Source organism: Anopheles coluzzii, chromosome 2 (assembly GCF_943734685.1).
Source record: "Anopheles coluzzii chromosome 2, AcolN3, whole genome shotgun sequence".
Classification (NCBI taxonomy): Eukaryota; Metazoa; Arthropoda; class Insecta; order Diptera; family Culicidae; genus Anopheles; species Anopheles coluzzii.
In genome coordinates, this window is record NC_064670.1 from 32,921,823 (window position 1) to 32,943,521 (window position 21,699).

At 48.5% G+C, this 21,699-nt stretch overlaps 1 protein-coding gene across 2 annotated transcripts in view; it reads right to left on the reverse strand.

Annotated features, from left to right (window-relative positions):
• Positions 1–478: 478 nt before the first annotated feature.
• LOC120949913 (uncharacterized) overlaps positions 479–21,699 on the reverse strand; it is a 56,263-nt gene continuing 35,042 nt past the window's right edge. For both annotated transcript variants that reach the window (XM_040367508.2, XM_049611126.1), the window contains exon 3: positions 479–20,645. In XM_040367508.2, the coding sequence (XP_040223442.2) occupies positions 16,006–20,628 (4,623 nt within the window). In that variant the 5' untranslated portion in view covers positions 20,629–20,645 and the 3' untranslated portion in view covers positions 479–16,005. The remainder of the gene's footprint in view (positions 20,646–21,699) is intronic.

The window sequence follows — 21,699 nt, forward strand, 5'->3', positions numbered from 1 at the left end:
TGTCACACACCCTCTCTCTCTCTCTCTCGCTCGTTCAGCAAGTACAACGCGAGATATAAAGGATAATTCTTCGAAAAGATGTCGCTGTCCGCAATGTCGCACACACATCCTAACGGAGAAACAGTGGCGGGGGAAGGATGGAAGTAGTTAACACGGACCGCTCACGGTGGCAGAGGTGGTGGTGATGGTGGTGGTGGTACAGACAGACGGTGCAAAAAATAAATTGGAAACCATATCTTTCCAACCGCAGCAAAAGTGGCCCAAAATTCCGGCACCGATTGCCGATCAATAAGGGAGACGCGGCGCGGAGACCGAAAGGAGCGGTGCTTCATCCAACGTACTCGCACACGCAGGCACGCAGAAACTGTCCTTTCGGTGGTTCCCGAAACTGTCGAACCATGGATGGAGACGATTCGAAAACTATGGAAATTCGTTGCTTATTGACAAGCAATTAGAACTATCAATAAAAACACAACCAGCTTTGCCAACGAGGGTGGACCGGATTATGCTTTCCTAAGCAGATATCCTACAGAGAATGTATGAAGTATACTTTGGCCAAAATCGTATTGGAAATGGTCAAATGCGTATTGAGGTTCGCTTTTATACGTATGCGTTGGCATTTTCCTGTAGAGAATCTTGTTAGACAAAGGCGGAATAGAGCGTAGAAGACGAATCCCCGCTGCTTATACCTCAGCTTCAGCAATACAATCGATCGTTTGTAATAATGAAGGCAGATCAAATTAGATGCATTATACATTCCAGCCATTCTGCCTCGGAATCCATAATGCAAATTGAAAATTTTTGAAAATCTACACAAAAACAACCTTCCCACCCCAGAACCTTAACCATGTTCGGTGGGGAGCGTGCTCATATTTCTTCAACCTCAATCTAGTTAAAAGGGAAGGGACACACACACACACTGATCATCTTCTGCACCGTGTAGTGATGGATTTTGGGGGTAGACCCATAAGCCCGGACCATCCAACCAAAGGCCCCGTACCAACTATTTGCGCCACCGGAGGGCGCCGAGCGATGAAGTAGTTATGCATAATTTAGCCATCGCTCAAAATTGGAATAAATTTTTCGTTCACTCTAAACATTCCGGTCCTACCGGCCGAGATGAAAAAAAGGAAGAAAAAAGAACACCCCAAACACAGACGATCCTGTCAGAGCCTGCACGATTGCAGCAGCAGCAGCAGCAGCAGCTCGGAAAAGGAACCGACACCCGGCCCCGGCGTGACGAATGCAGCAAAACTTTGATAAATTATTCATTTTGCTCAATCTCATTTAAAATGGCAAAATCTCCTTCCATTCAACGCAACTGTGTTCAATTTGTTCAAAACACTTTCCAGCTCCAGCTCGCATTTTTTACCTCCCTTGCCTTTTGCGTGAACCACACATAAGTCAAACTTGCGCTACACCTCCTCGTCCGCCTGATAAGAAGCCGCCGCAACGACGTCGTCGCTTTGGATGACATTTACCAAAAATGAAAGTTGCGCAAACGGGGGGTGGAAAGCGAACGCAAAAAGAAAAAAACACAGACACACCAGCACCGGCACACCGAAGGCTTTGTTGGATGGATTTTGTAAAGTTTAATTAAAATTTTTTACTTTACCTTCTTTTTTTGGCTTTCCCCAGGCTTTCCAAGGAATGAAAAGCAAAAAAAACAACAACGATATTACACCATCACAACACGGTAATCTCTCTTGCGATGCTGATGGTAGGGATGCAAACCGACACACCAAAATGTGCTTAAAAAAATTGAAATTCACCGGTGAAAGGTGCGAACAAACAGCGCCATTTCCCGGGCGTCGCCTTTCGTTTTCCATAAATTTGGAATTTTCCAAACGATCGCCAGGGCCAGGGAGCACAACCAACACCACCACCATCACCACCATCACCACCACTAGGACATTCTTCATCCTTCATTTATCATCAGCAAAAGGCGAAAGTTTTGTTGTTGTGGTGCTGCTGTTTGTTTGTGGGTTTGTTTTTTTGCTTCGTTTTTTTACATTCTCGTCCCATCGCGTAACACCGTTTTCCATCACTCAACGATTGCAATGGGAAAAAATTGGTAGGCGATAGAGTAAAGCTAGAAGGGATAAAAAGAAGCTCTCCCATAGCACATTGGAACCCAACAGGCGTCAACTGATGAGCATAAGGAGCAACAAAAACAAAACAAAAACTTAGACAACAACAAGAAAAAAGGCATTCCACAACACCACACCATCGAACCACAAATACGCCACACACCAGCCATCCTATCGTTCGTCGTCGCAGTCTTTCGTCACAGCCACAAACTACAGCATAAAAATTGAGATATATCAACCATGCTCTCGCTCCTCCACGACGTTCCGTGCGCTGCTGCCCTTCCAATGCATCCGCGCGCAAGCATTCCGGTGTGTGTGTGTGTGTTTTTTGTGTGTTGCTGCTACTGCTGTTGTACCATGCTTAATTTTCTTCCCCCAACTACTGCCTGTGTGATAACGAACCAAGAAGTTCAAATAAAAGTAAGAAAAGCAAACGAACACAAACCAAAAAAAAAACGCAAAAATCCAAACCGTCACCTGCTTCGCGAAGTAACGTTTTGTGTTTGTTGCTGCGTGTGTTCTGTTTTCTTTTTTTGTTCTGTTTTCCCAATGCGAGCACCCGGGGACTTTACTGAAGGGAGGTGGGTGTGTACCACACTACCCGGCGAGGAGGTAAGATGTATTTTCTAAATAAGCCCCATCCTTGCCACCATCGCAAGACGCACAACGATAGACAAAACCTGCCTCCCAAAAGCCGGGGTGGGGAGCAAACTGTGAGGTTTTTCTTTCTCCGAGCATACACACACATACACCGAGAGAGAGAGAGAGCGTGTCTTTGCATGGCTGTTTTTTTTTCTTCACCATTCCGTCAACTGGCATTCCGGAAGAGAGAGGGAGGGTATTGGGAGGCTGGCGCTGGCCTGGGCGGGTATAAATCATCCTTCCATTTATCTCTCCGGTCTCATTTCACGTTCTAGCCATCAAATTCTTCATGCAATCGCTCGCAACCGCAACACACCACACCGTTTCTAGCCCCCCCCCAGCACCCCTCAGCCTCCCCAAAAAGCGGTGGGGGGAAAAAACTAGAAGGAAGCAGCATTGCCGGTGCAAAACTCTTGCTTCCCAACTACCCTCCGAATTGGTATGCTGTGCCGCTGCTGCTGCTCTCGGCGCAAGTGAAAGTTGTGAAAAATAGGATCTACTCTACCGATGAAAAACGCAATGCATTGCGGCGGGCGGCACGGAGAGGCGATAGGGAGGTAAGGAGGTAAGGACAACAGAAAAAAAAAGTTTTCTGTTGTCGGAAAAATTTTCTTCACTTTCATCATCATCGCCAGCATGAGAATGGCGTTTTTTTCTGTTGCTGCTGCTGCTGCTACTTCTTCTCTGCGACCTGCGTTGGTACGACTGCGAATGTAAGTAGAATCTTCACGGGCTAGTACACACGGCCGGGGCAGTGTCGGAAAGGAACAGGAGTCTAGAGCAAGACGAATTTGGCCCCAAAGTTCGGCTCAGTTCTTACTCACTTTTTCCTTTTTACACATTTTTGTGCAAGGTAAAATTATCTGGTAAAAGAAATTGAATGTTTGGAACGTTCCGGTAAAGATGAAAAGTGTGTTGACTTGTACAAAGGAAAAATGGAGCTACGGGGAAAGGTTTTTCGTAATGCATTCGAGCGACGAGTGAAAGCCTATGTGGTCACATTTGCTTGCCGATGACGAGAGGGGGAAATACAACGGAGAAAGATGAGGTTGTAAAGCTTTATAATAAGCCTTATTTTCAATAAAATTGTTTTCTATTTCTAAACGCAAAAAACGATCGTTTGGGTCTAGCTTTAGACAGGAATTGAATCTAGCACATCTGTGGAAACAAAATGCCAAAATGCATGTTTCCAATAAAATTGTGAAACAAATCTTTGCTATCAGGGAATTCTTAAAAGCATTCGTTAAACTTAAAAAATACAGATTACAAAGAATTAAAAAAAAAACTTTCCTTAAAACAGATTGGCCGGTGCCACAGCACAATCTCACCCAGTGCTGTCTTTCTGCATTCAACTGCAAGACCCTCGAATGGTTTTTGCTCCCCGGGCTAGCTGGGAAAGGTAAAAATTGGCACAAGCAACACATTGGCCTACGTAAGATATTCCAAACGATAAGAGAAGAAACTTTTTTTCTTCTTCATTTGCCCATTTTCATGTTTTCTATAGAATATGTAGATAGCTGGAGAGGCAAAGGACCAGAGGAAAACATGCCAATACTCACCACACATATAGAGGCTTTGTGTGTCTGTATGTGTGTGTGTGTGCAGGAGCAGGAAATTGAACAACCCACATTTGCTGTACCAAAACCTCAGCAAAGGCAACAAAAAAAAGCCCATAGAGAAAAGCGCAGTTTCACGCAACCAAGTCGGTCCAACCGGGCTCTGTGTCCTAGATTTGGTAATGGCAACAAGCCCGCAAACCATGCCCACGTGTACGTTGGCCTGATGCTGCATACCCACAGCATCAGAACACCGAGAAACGCATCTTTCGTCTGTGCGTAGAGTAGGGTGGAAAATGAAAACCATTTCCCTTCTTTTTTTTTTGCAAAGTGCCACCATCACCACCAGCCACCACCACTATCGGCGGAAGTGCGTCAGCGTTAGCTATCGATGGTACCACGTCCATCCGGCACTGATGAATGTTTATGCAAGCTTCCAAGATGCTGGTGCGTTGCTTGCTTCGTGATGTTTTTCAATATACCTCAATATGGTGTAGCACTACTCTGCCATCATCGCGGCGTGGAGTCCAACCAAACAACCAAGCAACCGACGTACAAAAAAAAACAGTATGATTCAACCGAACAAATGCGCTAGATTCGCTTTTGTTGATTCTGAGCGTGGAGATGGTGGAGGACCAACTAATAGAGAGGCGAGAGCATCACAGGAAAGGGGCAGAGTTTTTGATGTATGCTACACGTTTTGTGGTTGTTTCGCAATTTCACTTTACGTAAGACGAGCGCCTGAAGGAGCCCGTTGCACATGTGGACACGGATCTGCGGCACAGCAGCGCCCGTGTGGCCAGAAGTAAATCGACAAGGTGGTAGTGGCGATTCGAACCTACCACACTCCCATCTAGCTCTACTATCGTCTAGTTTACTTAAGAAGAGGGAAACAAAAGCATAGGAAAAAGGGAAAGGAAAGGAGAAACAGGGGGATACGAAAATATAGATTCAATCCCAACTAAATGAACACAAATAGTAAATCAAGCAGCCAACATTTCCTTCTTTACTTGGGCGTGAAAAGAGAAAGAGTGCACAAAATAGACTCATTTTGGAAGGAATAGCTGATTGAAAGGTGGAGTAGAATGAGGCCGAAGGTCCATTGCAAATGTACAAGCCGGAGCACGGATACGTGCAAATGCATGTTTACTTGGCGTGTGAAAAATTACAAACAGATGAAGCCGTTGGACACGTTAACTCCAGCGAGTTTATGTTGCATTAAGAAGTGAAGGAGTTTAAAGCAAAATAAACCATTTAATTCCCAACACGCACTGTGGCCTCCGCGAGCGAGCGACAAACAAGGATGCTAAAAGTTTTGCAACCCAATAACATGACATCAAATGTCGTAAACTGTAACCCGGACTGAGGGCGCACACCACATTACGAGAGCACGATAAACGACTGCTTGCTGTTTCTTTTTTTTTTTATTGTCGCAGTTGAATAAAACATATTCAAGCGTTGTAGGAGGATACACTTCCTTTTTGCCGAGAAAGGATGTGCAATTTTATAGGTTATAAAACATAATCCATCCACAAACCATAAATTGCATGATGGATGGACCCCCAACCAACCAACAACCGACGCCGACTGTCGAAATCTTCAACTTGCAGCCCTTAACGCAGCATCCGTCTCGCTCTCTCTGTACAGCCTCGCCCCTACATCGCCTCCGTACAGTGAGTGAGTCTGTTTGATGTGATGTTAAAATCGTAAAGAAGCGGATATGATCTTTTAACGATTATTTGATTGAGCTAGGCGTGGGGCGAAGGTAAATGAAGTGCTTTGTAAACTTGTGTTTTGCAATTAGTATATACGGAAACTCGTAAAAAGCGTGTACCATCCATAACCACCTGAAGCGGTCAGCTTTGCTTAACGGTAAAAAAACGAAACAAAACAAAACAACTTTTCAACTCATTTGTTGCCATAACAGAGCGATGTAAAACCGCGTGAGAAAACAAAAAAAAGAAACTAAAAAACATTAACTTGGTAACTGGCATTTTGAAACTCACGTTCTGTTTCCTTTGTATTTGAGAGCAAAACGGATTTGTTTACCGGGTTTTGTTTGTGTTTTCTTGTTCTGTTTGCTTATTCTTCGTGTGTGTTGTAGGAAGGTGATACGGGGGGAGTTTTTGAACCTGAACCAGTGGCACCTACAAAATAACAGGTGCACAAGGGTACAAAGGTTCTTTTGATTTTTCGCTCATTTTTTGTTTTGTTTTAAATGTATGCTTTTTCCACCACCTTTTTGCTCCATTTGTTTTGGTTGCAGTAGAGTTGCATTAAGTTTAGGGTTTTTGCTTCAAAAGGTACGTTTTGTTGTTACTTGCTACTTTGTATCTTTGTCCGGTCTAACCATATACACGCAACATACTATTGGTTTGATTTTCCGTTTTGCTTGCACTTTTGTTTCTATTCCATTAGCCACTTTTTTATCGTTTGCAGCGTTTTATAGGTTCCACTAATCTGCTGCTATTGTTATTGTTATTTTTGTGTTTCCTTTCTTTCTTTTTATGTTATCTTCTTTTTCAAGAGAACTTGTTTGTAATAGTGTTCGTTTGTGTGTTGAGAGATAATTCACACATAGTTTTACATTGTTTTACCTTACTCTGTTAGTCTATTAGTTTGCGTTTGTGTCTTGTTATACTTCCTGAGACTGTTGCACAATGTTGTTTCACGCAATTTGCATTTTGTTTGTTTCTTTACCCGCCCACGAAGCCCCCCGAAAACCTTAACCTCATAAAACACTGCTTTGTTCTGCTGCTACTAATAATTGTTACGATATAAGTTTGTTTACCATACACACACACTGTCCACTGTTTTGCTTTTTACGTCCACAACAAACAATTCTTCACCGCGGGAAGGATATCCAGTGCCATCGCCACTTGGCTTTGGTTGTAATATTAATGTAATGTTACGCGTACGAAACTTGCTGAAAACAAAATTTCCTCAATAAGCAGTTTTCGCGTTCCAAGAAACAGAAGTTTTTCCCCTCCCTGAAATGTTGTTCCATTTGAAGTATGCTTTCCTTCTTTGCAGCTGGGGCGTTTTGTTTTGTTTGCAGTGGGGCGTGGATTTGTTACTAAATGTTTGTGTTTTATTTCTTTCCTTAAAGTACACACAATTAGTCCGGCAACCATAGTAGTAGGTAAGTTAGGTTTCGGTTTGCTTTCCCTTTCCTTACGTATCCTTACACACGAAAATGTCTGTTGTAGTTCTGGACGCCTGAGAATTTGTTCTAAGATATATATATGTGTGAATGCATGCGTTCAATTCATAGTTAGAGTACGAGAGACATACGAATAAACTCCAAATTTGCTGCGTTCTAAATGCAATTTAACTACACATACCATTATACCATGCACTGTCGTTACATGGTTGCAATATTTTTCGATTTCTTTCTTTTTTTTTGTACAAAATCATCAACCATCATCCGTTGGATAAGGTTTTTGTTATGCTTTTTCTTTACGCGATGTGTTTGTAGTTCTGCCCTATCTCTTTCGCCTGTTTGAGAAGGTGGATTTTGTATGTATTATGTGATGTTGGTGTAATCATCGTTTGGCTCGCCTTGCCGATTCCTTCAAATGTTCATGTTTTTTTTTCGCTATTTTTTTTCCTTGTTATAATAATCGATCCCATTACGTTATCTCGTTGAAGCATCCACATTTCGCGATGTACGGCCATTTGCTGCGTTCAGTGTTCCCGGCGCGCATCGATTACAGGATTCAGCCGTAACCGATTATGCACAATTGTTCTCGCGTTGCACGATTTCGAAACGACAGGCTATCGAGTATCGATCGCTGCTGCCTACCCGTTCTGCCTCGGTTACACGTGGGGTTGATGCGCTTTTTTTGCATTTGGCAGCTCCCGTGCTCGAGATACGGAGCAGAATAATGCGCGTCGTAGGCAAGTCGTCGGTAAATTGAGCCAATCTTTGTACTACCCTGGTGGTCAAGTTGTTATTTTTTTGATTTATTTTATCTCTGTTCGGGTTGGTTTGTTCCGTCCACTTTCGTCGCCCGCCTGCTATTTGCTATCAACTGCTGATCAATTCTGGACAAGGGTCATCTAGGCGTTGGCCATTGTATCAGTTTGCAAAGGGACTGTGAAATTAAATTCATTTTCGAACAAAAAAAAACACTCTCGGTTGCCATCGGGTTTGTCCCGAGCTGGAGGGTTCATTTTACAGGATAGTGCAACGTAAAAATATCACGTGCCCTTGAAGAATGCAATAGAAAAAATGCATTCGTTTCACAAATTCGGCACATGCACTGCCGATAGAATTACCCAAAAACCATATTCCACCCTAGCTTCGCAAGCTTGCTGCTGCAAAATATGGAAACCAAAAACTCACTCGCCCTCCGGATAAAATGGGATGCAAATTTTTGATTCCTACGAGTGTTTCGGACCGACCGACCGACCGTTTGCCCCGTGCCGATGGCCGTTAATTCATCGATACAATCGGCTTTTCGCTGGTGCATGTGTCCTGCAGCAGCAGCATCAGCAGCAGCATGGAATAATTATAATTTATGCTGTTAATTTGGTTACGGTGGAAACGACCGTTCCCTTCAAGAAGGGAGAAATCAGAAAACTCATACAATTGTCAGTGTGTGAATTTGAATCTAGTTCAGTAAAATTGAAGTCGGAGAATGCAAAAGAAGAAATACAAATCTATGCACACATACACACACACACACACACACACACACACACACACTACAAAGAGCAATGAATCATGAATATCCGAACAACGACGCAAAAAAGGACGAAAAATCTCCCAAAAACACCAAGCGACGAACGTGTCCCGTACACAGACAAACACGCGGAGGCTGCAAATTGGTTCAACCGTCGTTGTTCAATAGTTTTTAGGACCTTCGGGAAGAGATACGAACCTTCTGCAGTCCCCTTCTCTCCTCGGTTCACCCAAATGGTTTCGAAGGGAAACGTTTGTTAACATTGATGGAAGGGACAATGCCGTGGTGGCGATCGGTTTTCCTTCGAATGCAAAGCATGGGGTCCCCCTTGTGCAGCGCAACCAAAAACCATTATTATTTTCAAAACAGTATGTAACATATCGCGGAACGAGCACGCGATCGGAATTGTGCATTGAGAGGAAAAGTAGAAGAAAAAAAAGTTTTCCTCTGAATGGAATAAAGCATTACATAGTGGCAGGAGCCATTAATTGTGCCAGATTTTGAATATTTTCGGTTAAATTTTTGGGATTGGCATGCCCTTGCGATGCCCGTTGCTCGGTATCCTGTGGCGAGTAGGGTCCGATTTTTATGCCAAGCAGCAATAAACGTTCAGTATGGAACAATTAAACTAGAGAGAAATCGAAATTCGAGCCCATCTCTGCAGGTTCGTGTTTGGGAGTGGGGGAAAGGTTGCGTGCAGTTTCCCTGCCGCGCTTTAAAAGCGGCCCGTGGGTTGAAACATATTTGTGTGTAAAAAAATGTAATTTATCACCACAAAGCTGCGACAGTTTATGATGCATTTCGTTTTCCGGCGTTATTGATTTTTTTTACGACAAACTAGCGATACAGACACATGTGTGTGTGAGTGGCAAAAATGGTGTCCAGCGTGATAAATTGGCGCAAAAAAAAGCGCAGAGCGCAAGATTTCTGGCGTGGCGTCAAATGCGCTCCCTCTGCCTTTGGTCGATAAAAATTGAAGTGGACACATCAAACAATAAGACTAAAATAACACTCCAACTCACACACGCAGACGCATCTTCGGTCACATTCGAAAACAACAAAACAAAAACCTTCTGCTTCCCAAACAGTGAGCCCTCGAGCCTGAAGAGGCGTAAAATAACACATAACCGCTCAATCGTGCAGCAGTAAAGGGCCCGAGACGGACGGAGATGGTGGCATCCCAACAAAAAAACACCAACCCAATGAACCGTTCGGTGGTCATTAACTGCGCACATACATAAATTTAATCAAATTTATATGATCCTTACTGGTTCGCCACCAATCCACCCTCTCCCCGCCACAAAGTAGGAAATGGATTGACCAGTTTTACAGAACCCATCCGCACAGAAGTTCGAAGGGGCTCGCCATTAATCCACCCCAGACTGACCAGTTTGTGGGAGTAGTAGTAGTGTGTGGAAGGGTGCACGACAAAAACCGGACGGATTTATATGTGTCCCAGCGCGTTCCGGCTCCCCGGGCCACGACGACCCAGCGTTGGATGTTGACGTTACCGCCGAAATGGTATCAGTCTTCGACTTCGACAGATATTGGATCGGTTTTAGCCGTTTGTCGCATGTCTCTTTCTCTTTCTCACACCCTCAAACCTCCTCTGCCATACCATTAGTTTTTACTGTTATTTTTTTTTTTTGCTTTTCCGGGCACTGGCACTTTCGGTAGATATTATGGGAAAAATCGAAATAAAAACTTCAGCTTCGATAATGACTTCGAGATAGCATAATGAACGCTTGAGGCCGCCGAGGAAAGGAAATGGCAGGCGTACGCGCGTGAAACAAAAAATAAAATCGATAAATAATTTATTTTCCCTAGGCCACCACCCGTCCCGTGGCCACACCAGGACTATGCCAGCGCAGGAAGCGAACAAAATACTAACGACGGCTTATCATAATAGCCACCGAGAAAGAGATAGAGAGAGAGAGCGCGCGAGAGGGGATTTTATATTTTGATAAGAATTGTTTGTTTGTTTTGTAACCACAAAAAATACACTCCTTTCGCAGTTGCTGCCACAGAGAGGGTGAGATACTGGTGTGAGTGTAATAACAATCGCCACCAAACTGTCCAGCAAGTTTTGGCCGTGGCTCGGTACAGCTCCATGTGTTGCTGGTCACATCGAACGAAAAACGAAACTTTTTTTTTACTATAAAAACCACCAATGGGTCGTTCATCAAAATTGTGCACACTCGGTGTGGGACATAAAACACGCGCCGGGAAGATGGGTGGTGTCATCCCGAAGGACTCGCGAACATGGCGCCAGTTTGTTCAAATTTTTCCGATTTACAAATCTCATCTCTACCGACAACCACGGCTATTTCAATTCATAAAATAACACATTCAAAATCGCGATAAGATTGTTGGTTCTCCTCAAACTTTAACTCTCAAACCGACTGTAAAACATCTAAACCTTATCGCGCCAACAATTTCCATCGTGAAACGGAGCGAACGAACGAACTTCAACGGCACACGCTTTCAAAGACAGCGAAGCAAGGTCTGAAGCGGCGCCTAATAATCACTTCATTTCGATGCAAAATGCTATCGCGCCATAACGAATCGGATGCCACAATCGTTCTACCATGCCACCGTTGAGAAGGGAAACTTCACTGACTCAAGAATCCTGTGGTGTGTGTGTGTGTTCTGGGTGAATTTTATTTGGGGTTTCTTTCGCAGTGTTTGTGTCTTGTATCGCCTTAGAACCCGAAACAGACTTCTAGATCTAGGCGATCTAGATTCTACGCTGTTGAGCTGTGAGCTAGACAAACACATCCTTGTCGACAGCGTTAAAAGAACCATGAAGCAAGCGATTATGTGCCGTTACGAATGATTTAATTAAATCGGAGTATGTAAAACACCCCAAGGGCCGGGACTCCAGGTTTCGCTATCTCTTAGCGACTCAGGTTGACTTGTGGATGTCTAAGGTGGAAAACGACGGACAAAACATTCAACACGCATTCAGTCATTGTTAAATAAGGGTGTTAAATAAGGAGCTAATGGTGTGTTCTATGTCATCTAAATATGGCATTCAAAATAATTGATCCTCCCTCGCGTTTACGTTTCAACGCATGACAACGAAAGTTTTCGAATAAATTTCAGAAGAAACCAGCAATTGATAGAAGATAGCGTAACGTGGACGAACGGAACATCATTACGATCGTGTGATTATCTGCTGGAAGTTCAGTCTCTTGTTGAGGTATTGGCAGTCGCGATGTATAGTTGATGATATTCGATCAGGCGCCAGATTTGATCTTTGGTGTAGTTTCGTCCTAACATCTGCCTAATACTGGGCTCTGTCTGTGTGTGTGTGTCTGTCGTCGAAGTTAGATAGTGAAAAGGTGTGATACCAACTATGGCATGTGTTTGATACAGTACTCTATGTAACATCCTTCGCTGCTTCTGCTGTTTCTCTAAGTAGTTCTCTCCTGCAGCATTCATAACCAGCCGATTGCTCGGTCTTACAAAGCATACACACTGGTCTTTAGCATGTTCTAGTTGCATTATTATCAATTATTGTTTTGCCCTTTGCTGTTACGACCCGGTCGCTTTTGTGTTTCTTGCCCGTGTCATTTGTCTTCCCGTGGTGTCTAGTCTTCCCGGTCACAATTAATTACAAACACTTCATATATCACCCGAAATTATATATTACAAATATATGAAATATTACTAATTAATTCTTAATTACTCAAACAATCCAGCTTCCGAACGTCCCTACCGCACACATATCGCGCTCCTGTAGCCCGTGCTTTGCTTACGTCATTTGTTTGCAGTGTTACTCTCACTTCCTTCTGTATATTGTTTCGTTTCTTTTATTCCGCTTTCGAGCCTGGGTACGCTTTCTTATTGATCCGTTTGTCTGCAATTGCTAAAAAAAGGCACACAGCATTGTACAGTTCCATTGTTGTTTTTTTTTGTTTTGTTTTATAGCAATTGCAGAAAACGTGCTATTATCATCATATGTTACGCATCCATAGTCCTTGTTTTGCTATTTCTCACATTTACGCTCTTTCTTTTGCTCTCTGTCTTGCTTGGTACCAACCCTGAAGATTCTCACAAGAAAGTCTTTCCTATCTTTCAACTCCTTATGTCTTGTTTCGAAGGAAACCAACGTGTTGGAGAGCCTGCTACGCACCCGCCTGATATCCTGCCGCTTCGCCACAAAAGGTGCCAAAGCAGTGGATCAACAATTGTGCAGAATCGCTTTGCGAATTTCCGCGACCAACCGTCCGATACACTGAAGTGCAAACGACGGGGTTTTTCTCCCGCTAAACCTGAGCAACTGCTCGAGAATCCTGGATCGCTTTTGCCCGTTGCGTAGATTTGCGGGGGTTTTTTGTCTTAACGCATCTTAACGCATCGCTGGGATTGGGACCTCCAATGAGGAGAAGGGAACTGTCTTCTGGTTCGTTTGTACTAAACTACTAAACTGCTAAGCGGGACTGATCGACAGATGGAACAGCAATTACTGCTACCGGAAACAGGACACTAAAACCAGAAGAGCTCTGCCAGAACCAATTGGGGGTAGCCACACCCCCGTCTGCATATGACCGAATCGGGAAAGGGACACACCGTGACACCGAACGGAAAGACGTCAAAAAAGTAAGCGTACAAATTATTTACACCAAGGTTGTTATCCTAAGGATCTTGCAAATGGCCTATTTCTACTGCGTACTGGCTGTACTACGGGCTGCTCGACTACTCCATGATGTCAAACACGAGACGAGAAGATCGCTTAAACTTAAAAGCGATCACTAACTTAAACTAGCTCTGCTGCCCCGAGAGTTTGGTTGCAACAAATGTCTAACGAGCCTCTTTGGTAACTACTCTGTTGTGGGTTGCTGGGTGGTAAAAGGATTGCGTTAAAACAGCTGAGGAAAAAGAGACAGCATACTAACACTAACAGCTTAAGTTTTCTTTGTTTTAGGGGTGTTTAGGTAATTACGCTAGGATATATATATATATATAATAATGTATGTATATGTATATGTATAAGTATATGCTATAAATGGTAGATTTTGTTTAATGATCTAATCGCCCTTTGGTTTCGGTTTTGACTAGCAATGATTTGAATGTTTGGTTCGCTCAACATACTACGACGACATATTACGTACTGAAGGAGGAAGTGTTGTTGTGGCCAACGGGGAGCTTACCCCGTATCTCCCGGCCCTGTTACCCACTGTACTTTGTGTTGCTTTGCTTTGCGGGGTTTATTTTTGTTATCTTCGTTTAAATAGAATCTCTTGTACTTACAGGATCTACGGCGCCTTCTGGTAACTTTCGGTGTTTGGTGTGAGTTTGGATAAGTATTTCTGCGCTTTGCGGCGACGTGTACTTTGTCTACGTTCTAAGTGGTAGGTGCACTACCTGTTATCATCCCTGAATAGTTGCGTGCCACCACACGCCCTTGCCCTAGGTAGCTCGCAGTTACGTTTAGCCTAATATTTGTTGCACTCTCTTCCGGTCTGCCATCGGTTGTACCATCGAATACCCTGAGTAAATGGTAATTCATGTTTTGGAATGATTCTCCTATACATCATCATCCCTGATTTGCGTTTGTCTGTGTCCCAATATACATTATGTCTGGATTTTTGTTTGTTTGTTACGTTCCTGTTTCACTACACTACACATAACCTAAAGATGCAAACAATCAGAAACGATGCAGCGCTTTTAAACCATTTCAAACAAACACTTCTTCTCTGCGCTCAATGGTACAATCGGTTGCATAAATTATCAACAATCCCTATTATGGCGTTCACAAAAAATGATATTTTAGCGCTAACACACTTATCGAGTTTGTTCGTTTTTTTTGCGTCTGTTTATGTTTGCGGATTTATTTGCGCATCTTCTATCACGCAAAAATGGCCGCAAAGCACAATTTAGGTTCTGCCGTCTCTATCCTTCTTTCAACGACACGTAAGACTTTTTCTCTAAAAAAATCTATCATACCCGAAGAGATACAACAAGTTCAGTTGTCAGTTTGTTTCAGTTTTACTCATAATAGGAACTTTGTTAGAACATCACGAAGAAGTTAGCCTTCTCTGCTGCCTTCCTGCCACGCCGCTAAATGAATCTCCAGCACACAGGCGCACCCGTGGACCCACGCTTATTTTCATCCGCCTCTTACCCACGGGCAGATGCATTACACGCTCTATAGCTATTTTGTTGTTATTTTGATTAATTTGCCATATCATTTGAAAGATTAGTCGAGACAAACATTCATTGTTTTTTTTTTGTTTCGATCGCTTTTTTTCGGTCGCTACTTCGCTTTGCTTGGGCTGTGTGGGAGCAATTTGATAAAAAGCTTGACAGTTTACTGATTCGGTTAAAACAATCATCCTTCCACACAGTGTGACAGCGGGGACATGGCACAGAGACTTTATAATGACCTTGCTGGGTTTGTTTGTGTTTGTTAGCGTTTTTTTTATAGGTAACTCTCTCTTTGGTTCAGTCTTGCGCTTCAATCCTGCATGTAAGGTGACACCTTTACCACCAATGCCGGCACGCACTACACATATGAAGGAAGTTTTGCTTAGTTTTGCTGCGTGTGTATGGCCTTAGTTTTGCATCCAAACGCGTTTTGGATGGTGATACTTGTTGCAACGATTACGATTAAAGCCCTTCTGTCTTGTGTGAATTTCTCTACAAGTGTCTGACAGCGTCGAAACAGACAGGCCATAGCATTATGCTTGGTTTGCTGTCGGCAAACCAAGAACTTATGCTTTCGCTCCTGGCTATTAGGTCTACTTTAAAGGTTAGGGGTTTTACATTCACTAGCTTCACATATTATTATACTTTCTTCTTCTTCTTCTTCTTGCGATAGATCTAGGTCGTGGATTTGGATTTTTGTTTTCTTCTTCGAAAGGATAAGTTTTACGTACGTATTTGCGGATTTTCTTTGCGATACAAGGTTGATTTTGCCCGGTCAGCACTCGGTTCAGCCGGTCGGGTAATTTGGATGACTAGAGACTAGAGAGGAAGGGAACGGTCCGGGCGTTCACACCCGGTTCCCACTCCCGGCCCGGTTTAGGCCGGGCTCAGATTGAACGATATTGTCATCGGCGAGAGGATACGCTCTTTAACGGGTAGGAAAACAACGGCTGGTACGAACCTGTGATCCGGGGCGAGCGGCGACGACCCGTCCGCCTTGTCGGCGGCATCCCGGGGCGACCGGGGGCCCCCGCCGGCACCTGCTGCCGACTCCTCGATCAGGAACGACTGCATCATGAGCGGGCCGCTCTGCTGGGGCAGCGCGTACACGGCCGGGCGCTGGGTCAGGTTGGCCACCTCGGAGAGCATCGCGGCCGGCTCACCGCGCGCCGACGGCGAGGAGGCGGGCTTGGGCGACGCTGGCTTCGGCGGTGCGTCCGGCTCGGGGCGGGGCGATCCGGCCCGCTCGGGGATTTGGGAGCGTCGGGCCGGCTGCTGGTGTAGGTTGAGCGCTTCCTGCGACAGCGAGGGTATCGGGGTGGAGGCCGGCGTCGACGAGGGCGTCTCGGACGAGGTGCCGGGCATGAGCTGGCTGGTCGGCTGGTCCTTCGCCAGCGAGACGGCCGATTCGGACTTGAGCAGCGGTGCGAACGGTGCTGCTCCGAGGGCAGCGGCCGCTGCAGCCGCCGCCGCCGCAGCCGCTGCCGCCACCGCTTGCGCTTCCTCTTGCTGTTGATGGTGCTGCTGCTGCTGTTGCTGCTGCTGCTGAAGAAGCTGCTGCTGTACGATGCTCAAGCTGGAGTGCGACCGTTCGTGGATGAACAGCAGCGGCAGCAGTGGCGTCGCGAACGAGCAGTACGAACACTGGTACCCCTTCAGGCCGCCCATCGGCGAGCCTGGCTGTTGCTGGTCCGGCCCGAACAGTGCAGGAATGCTGCCGGCCCCCTTCGGCAGGAACTTGGCGGCCTCGGCCGGGCTCAGTCCACCGAACGGCGACTTTGGCCCATACTTGCCGCCATCGCTGTTTGCCGCCGCCGCCGCCCCGTTCGGTACCTTCAGCGACGGGCTGTTCGATTTGCTGCGGCTATTGCCACTGCCGGCGCTACCCGGCCCATTCCCCATCAACGCGCCCCCGTTCTGGGCGCCGAGCTTCTGCTCCAGCTCCTTCAGCTTCTCCACGCCCACCTTGCCGTGGTCGCTGAGCAGATGCGCCCGCAGCCACTTGGCACTGCGGAAGCGCCGGCTGCACAGCGGGCACACCTCGGTAAAGTGCGAGTAGTACCGGTTGCTCAGGTCGCTAACCTCGCCCGGCTTCAGGTCGGCCGGCCCGCCGGCGAACCCGGCATCGGTTGACTCCGCGCCCAGTTCGCTGGCCAGCGCGGCCGCACCGTTCTGGCGCGGCTGCGGCAGCGGTGCGCCCTCCTCCACGATGCCGTGCGTGTTGTGCTTGTGCACGCGCAGGAAGTACTTGCTGCACAGCTCCTTGTTGCAGATGTTGCACACGACGCCCCCGATCTGGGCCCCGTTCTCGATCTCGATGCCGTGCATGCGCTGCATGTGCGTCTTCATGAAGTACTTGTTGCACAGCTCCTTGTTGCAGATCTCGCAGTAGCTGCTGGTGGGCGTCATCGAGAAGCTGGGCTTGCGGTCGGCGTACACGGGAGCGCCCGGTGGCATCGGGACGTTGCCACCGGTCGAACCACCGCTTCCAGCACCACCCGCCAGCGGTCCCGTCGTTGGACGCTCCGGCGTGACGAAACCCTCGCGCTTCGGACTCGCCATACCCGGCAGCCCGCCGCCGTGCACCTCCACCAGGTGCTGCTTCAGCATGTACACGTTCGCGAACTCCTTGTCGCACTGCTTGCACGTCTCGAGCGCGTCGGCGTTCGGCGTGGGCACGCGCGACCCTTTCGGGCCGTTGTTGTTGTCCAGCGCGAGCGCCCCGTGCTCCTGAATCATGTGGGCGTGCAGCAGGTACTGGTTGGCCAGCTCCTTGCCGCACACGCCGCAGCCCACCTTCCGCTGCTGCTGCTGCTGCATGCTGTTCAGATCGTTCAGCTGCATGATCATGGACTGCAGCTTCTGCAGATCGACGCTGATCGCCTCCGCATCCTCGTCGCTGCCGTCCTTGGCCCCCTCGGCACCGCTCCCGTTGCCCGGTGCGTCGTCCTGCGACTGCTGCTGATCGTCCGACTCACCGCCGCCATTGTCCAGCTTCGCCGACGGGGACTGCTCGCGCTTAATCTCCACCCCCTTGGCACCTTCGATCGCGATCGAGCCGCTGCTGCTGCTGCCATTGCCCGCCCCGGTCAGCTCACCGCCACCAGCCGCCATCAGCTTCCGCAGTGAGGAAGGGGACGCGGCCTGCAGCGCCATCTGCGCCCCGACCACATCCGCCGCCGTGCCGCCCATGATCAGGTTCAGCGGGCTGGTCTGCAGGAACGGGGCCCACGGTTGGCGCGCCTCGTCCTTCAGCTCGTCCGGCGTGGGCAGGATGCCGTGGCGCTTCAGCTTGTGGGTGCGCAGGAAGTACTTGTTGCAGTACTCCTTGCAGCAGATTTCGCAGAACGCTTCCGGGTTGACCACGCCAAGACGGCGCAGCTTGTCCGCGGAGAAGTTCGCCTCCTTGGCGGCCTGCATCGAATGGGGCGACAGCTTGCGGGGCTGCGGCGTGAACGTGGCGTCCTCCTGCTCGATCGTGTAGTCCTCGCGGAACCCATCGGGAAGCTGCAGCGCACCGGGCGTGATGCTCGTGGCGGAGTCGACACCGCCCGCGTCTGGCGCGTCCGGCCGAGAGCTGGCGTGTTTGGCGGCCTGTTGCTGTTGCTGTTGGTTTTGCAGCTGCTGGTGGTATTGTTGCTGCAGATGATGCTGAAGCTGCTGCTGTAGCTGTTGTTGCTGATGAAGCTGCTGCTGCTGCTGCTGCTGCTGTTGCAGCTGATGATTACTGCTGCTCGACAGCTCGTGCGCCTTGCTGCGATGTTTGCGCATGGCACTGAGGCTGCTGAACTTTTTGAAACAAATGTCACAAAACACGGTGGGCTGTATTGGGTTGGGCGTTCCTCCGGCGACCTTTGGCGAGTGAGCCGAGCGGGCCGGCAGCGGTGGCATCGGTTTGCCCGCACTTTGCTGACTCTGCTGCTGTTGCTGCTGCTGCTGCTGCTGTTGGCCAGCAGCCAGGGCTTGGGCATGTCCCCCCTGCAGCATTGACTGGGGCGCCATACGTTCCGTCTCAAGCGCCAGCGCCGGCAGCTGCTTCTCCATCGGTTCGCCCGCCATCGGGCCCGCGTGTTGCTGCAGCTGGAACACCTGCGACAGCTGGTGAATCGGATTGAACGGGTTGCTCATGGCGGACAGGGCGGAGCTGCTCGCGTCCGCGCTGCCGTTGCTCGCGGCCGGCTCGTAGATGCCGTGCTTGTTCGCCTTGTGCGTTTTCAGGAAGTACTTGTTGCAGAACTCCTTGTTGCACAGGTCGCAGTAAGCTTCCGGGTTGAAGATGCGCAGCGGCGGTACGCCCGGTCCGCGCCCGGCCCCGCTGCCCTCGCCGGCCGGCCCGAACGCCGAAACAGACGGCACGCCCAGCAGGGGCAGCTGCGGCAGATAGCCCGAGGCGGACAGGGCGGCGGCCGCCTCCGGTGGGAACGGAAAGGACAGCCCCGCTATCGAGATCCAGTCGTCCGCCTTCGGCAGACTGCTCCGAATTTCCCCGTCCCATTCCGGGTCCATCAGCAGCTCCTTCTTGAGCGAGATCTTCGGTGGGCTTGCTGCCGTTGCGTGCTGTTCCGGTTGCCGTTTTCCCTCCCCATCGTCGGCCGTCGGTGAATCGTGCCTCGGTTGCGCGTGTGCTGATGGATGGCCATTACCGCCTTCGCGCTCACCGTCCTGGCGCCTCTGCCCATCATCCTCACTGGCAGTGGCGCTTTTTCCAACAGGCGACTGCTCACGGCTTCTCGGTTCTTCTTCGGCAAGCGATTGGGCCCGCTCTTCCGCGCCATCGTCGTGCTCCTCGTCCTCACTTCGCGCCAGCGAGCTCGATTCACGATCCGCCGCTGCCCGCACGCCGCTCAGCGCGATGAAACTGTTCAGCTTGGAGGTGAGGAAGCTCTCCGGCAGCGTTGCACCGGCACTGGCCAGCCCGAGAAACCCTTCGCTGTTCTGCCGCTGATGTTGCTGCTGCAGCTGCAGGTGCTTCTGCTGTAATTGACTCAGGTTCGAGAGGAATATCTTCTGGAAGTTGTTCTGCTGCTCCTCGAGCAGGGCGGCTTCCTCCTCGTCGTCGCCGGTTTCCATTGCCGGGCTGGCGGGATTCGGCGACCCGTTCGCTTCCCCCGTTGCTCGATGCTGCTGCTGCTGCTGCTCCTCTTCCGGAGCGGGCCGCGCTTCGTCGGCGGACCGTTCGTCCACATCGACTATCGTCGTGTCGGCCGCCGGTGGCACCTCGATGGCCGCACCGTTGGAGGAGAACCGGATCGGCATCGACTGCTTGCGGCGCTTCTTGGACAGATCGGGCAGCGAGTCGGAGCTGAGCTGGGAGGTGGTGGTCAGCGTGCTGCTTTGCGTTGTGGCCGCGTTCAGAAACGAGGACGAGAGCGTACGCTTGGACGCTTTCAGCGTGGAGCTGTGGGAGCTGTTGGTTTGCGATGAGTTCGAGGCATCGCTCAGCACCGCTTCCTCGCCGCTCAGTTCCGGCGGCGGCGTGGCGTAGACTGAGGCAGCCATCGCGCGCTTGTTGATCACTGTTACGGGGGGGACGGAATGGAAAGAAAGCAACGATTTAGAGATATTTTAGAGGTTTGCATTAAAAACAGAAATTGAAATGTTTGTTTGAATATTAAAAACAGGTTCATTAACTATCTATTGGGCGGGGGCAGGAACAGAAACACACATCATTTGGCGACATCTGTTCCCGTTTTGGAGCTGTGCAGAGTAGTGTGCAGCGGCTTCGCAATACAACCACACCTCACGAATCGATCGATCAGCCAACCACCACCGTCTGTTCCGGCAACCATAACGCCCCAGAAGGTGCCAAAATAAATGTGTTTTTCTCCCCCTGCTTTCGACCCCGATGGCCCCTACCACCTAACAACTCAAACGGTGAAACGGAAAAAGGGTTCGTCGCTTGTGCGGCGCGGATAGAAAGGCAAAAGGCGCGCGGAGCGGGATAGATAAACATATTTTTCGATTTTATTTCGGCTCTAACGGCTGATAGTGAAGCGCAACCATAACCAGGACCAACTGGCTGGCGTTGGGGGTTTGTTTTTTCTGCCCTTTTTTACACCTGCCTGCTTGCCCGGGCACTCTGCCGTTTGTCCCGCGTGGCCAGATAAAGTTTGCTGTAATCAGGAGTGAGGTGTTGTGTGTGGTGCTAAAAAGTGCGTTCGGTTTGAAAGTTGCGCTTTGGCCCGGCCGGGGCCCGGTAATGGCATGGCAGGCCAGGTTGGGCAGTGTCCCCCCGCAAGAAACATCAACGCGGTGTTAGGGCGTCGCCGGCAAACTATTAGTCACCCTTCTGACAGGGAGCGTGTGTGTGTAGCAGGGTATGAAGAAGGAAAAGGAGCACCGTGAAATAACGAAAACATGTCGAGTGTTGAAATTAGAAAAGCATAAAGCCACAGCCATTTCGGAAAAAAATCGACCCACCCGCGTTCGTGTTTTATGAATCGTCCTCGAAGGGCACTCGGAAGTCGTGGATGCGTACCCTCCCTCCCAAAAAAAAAAAAAAAAGAAAACACAGCCACCACCCCCGCCAGTGGACACACCACCGATTAATATATAATTGTCGAAAGTTTC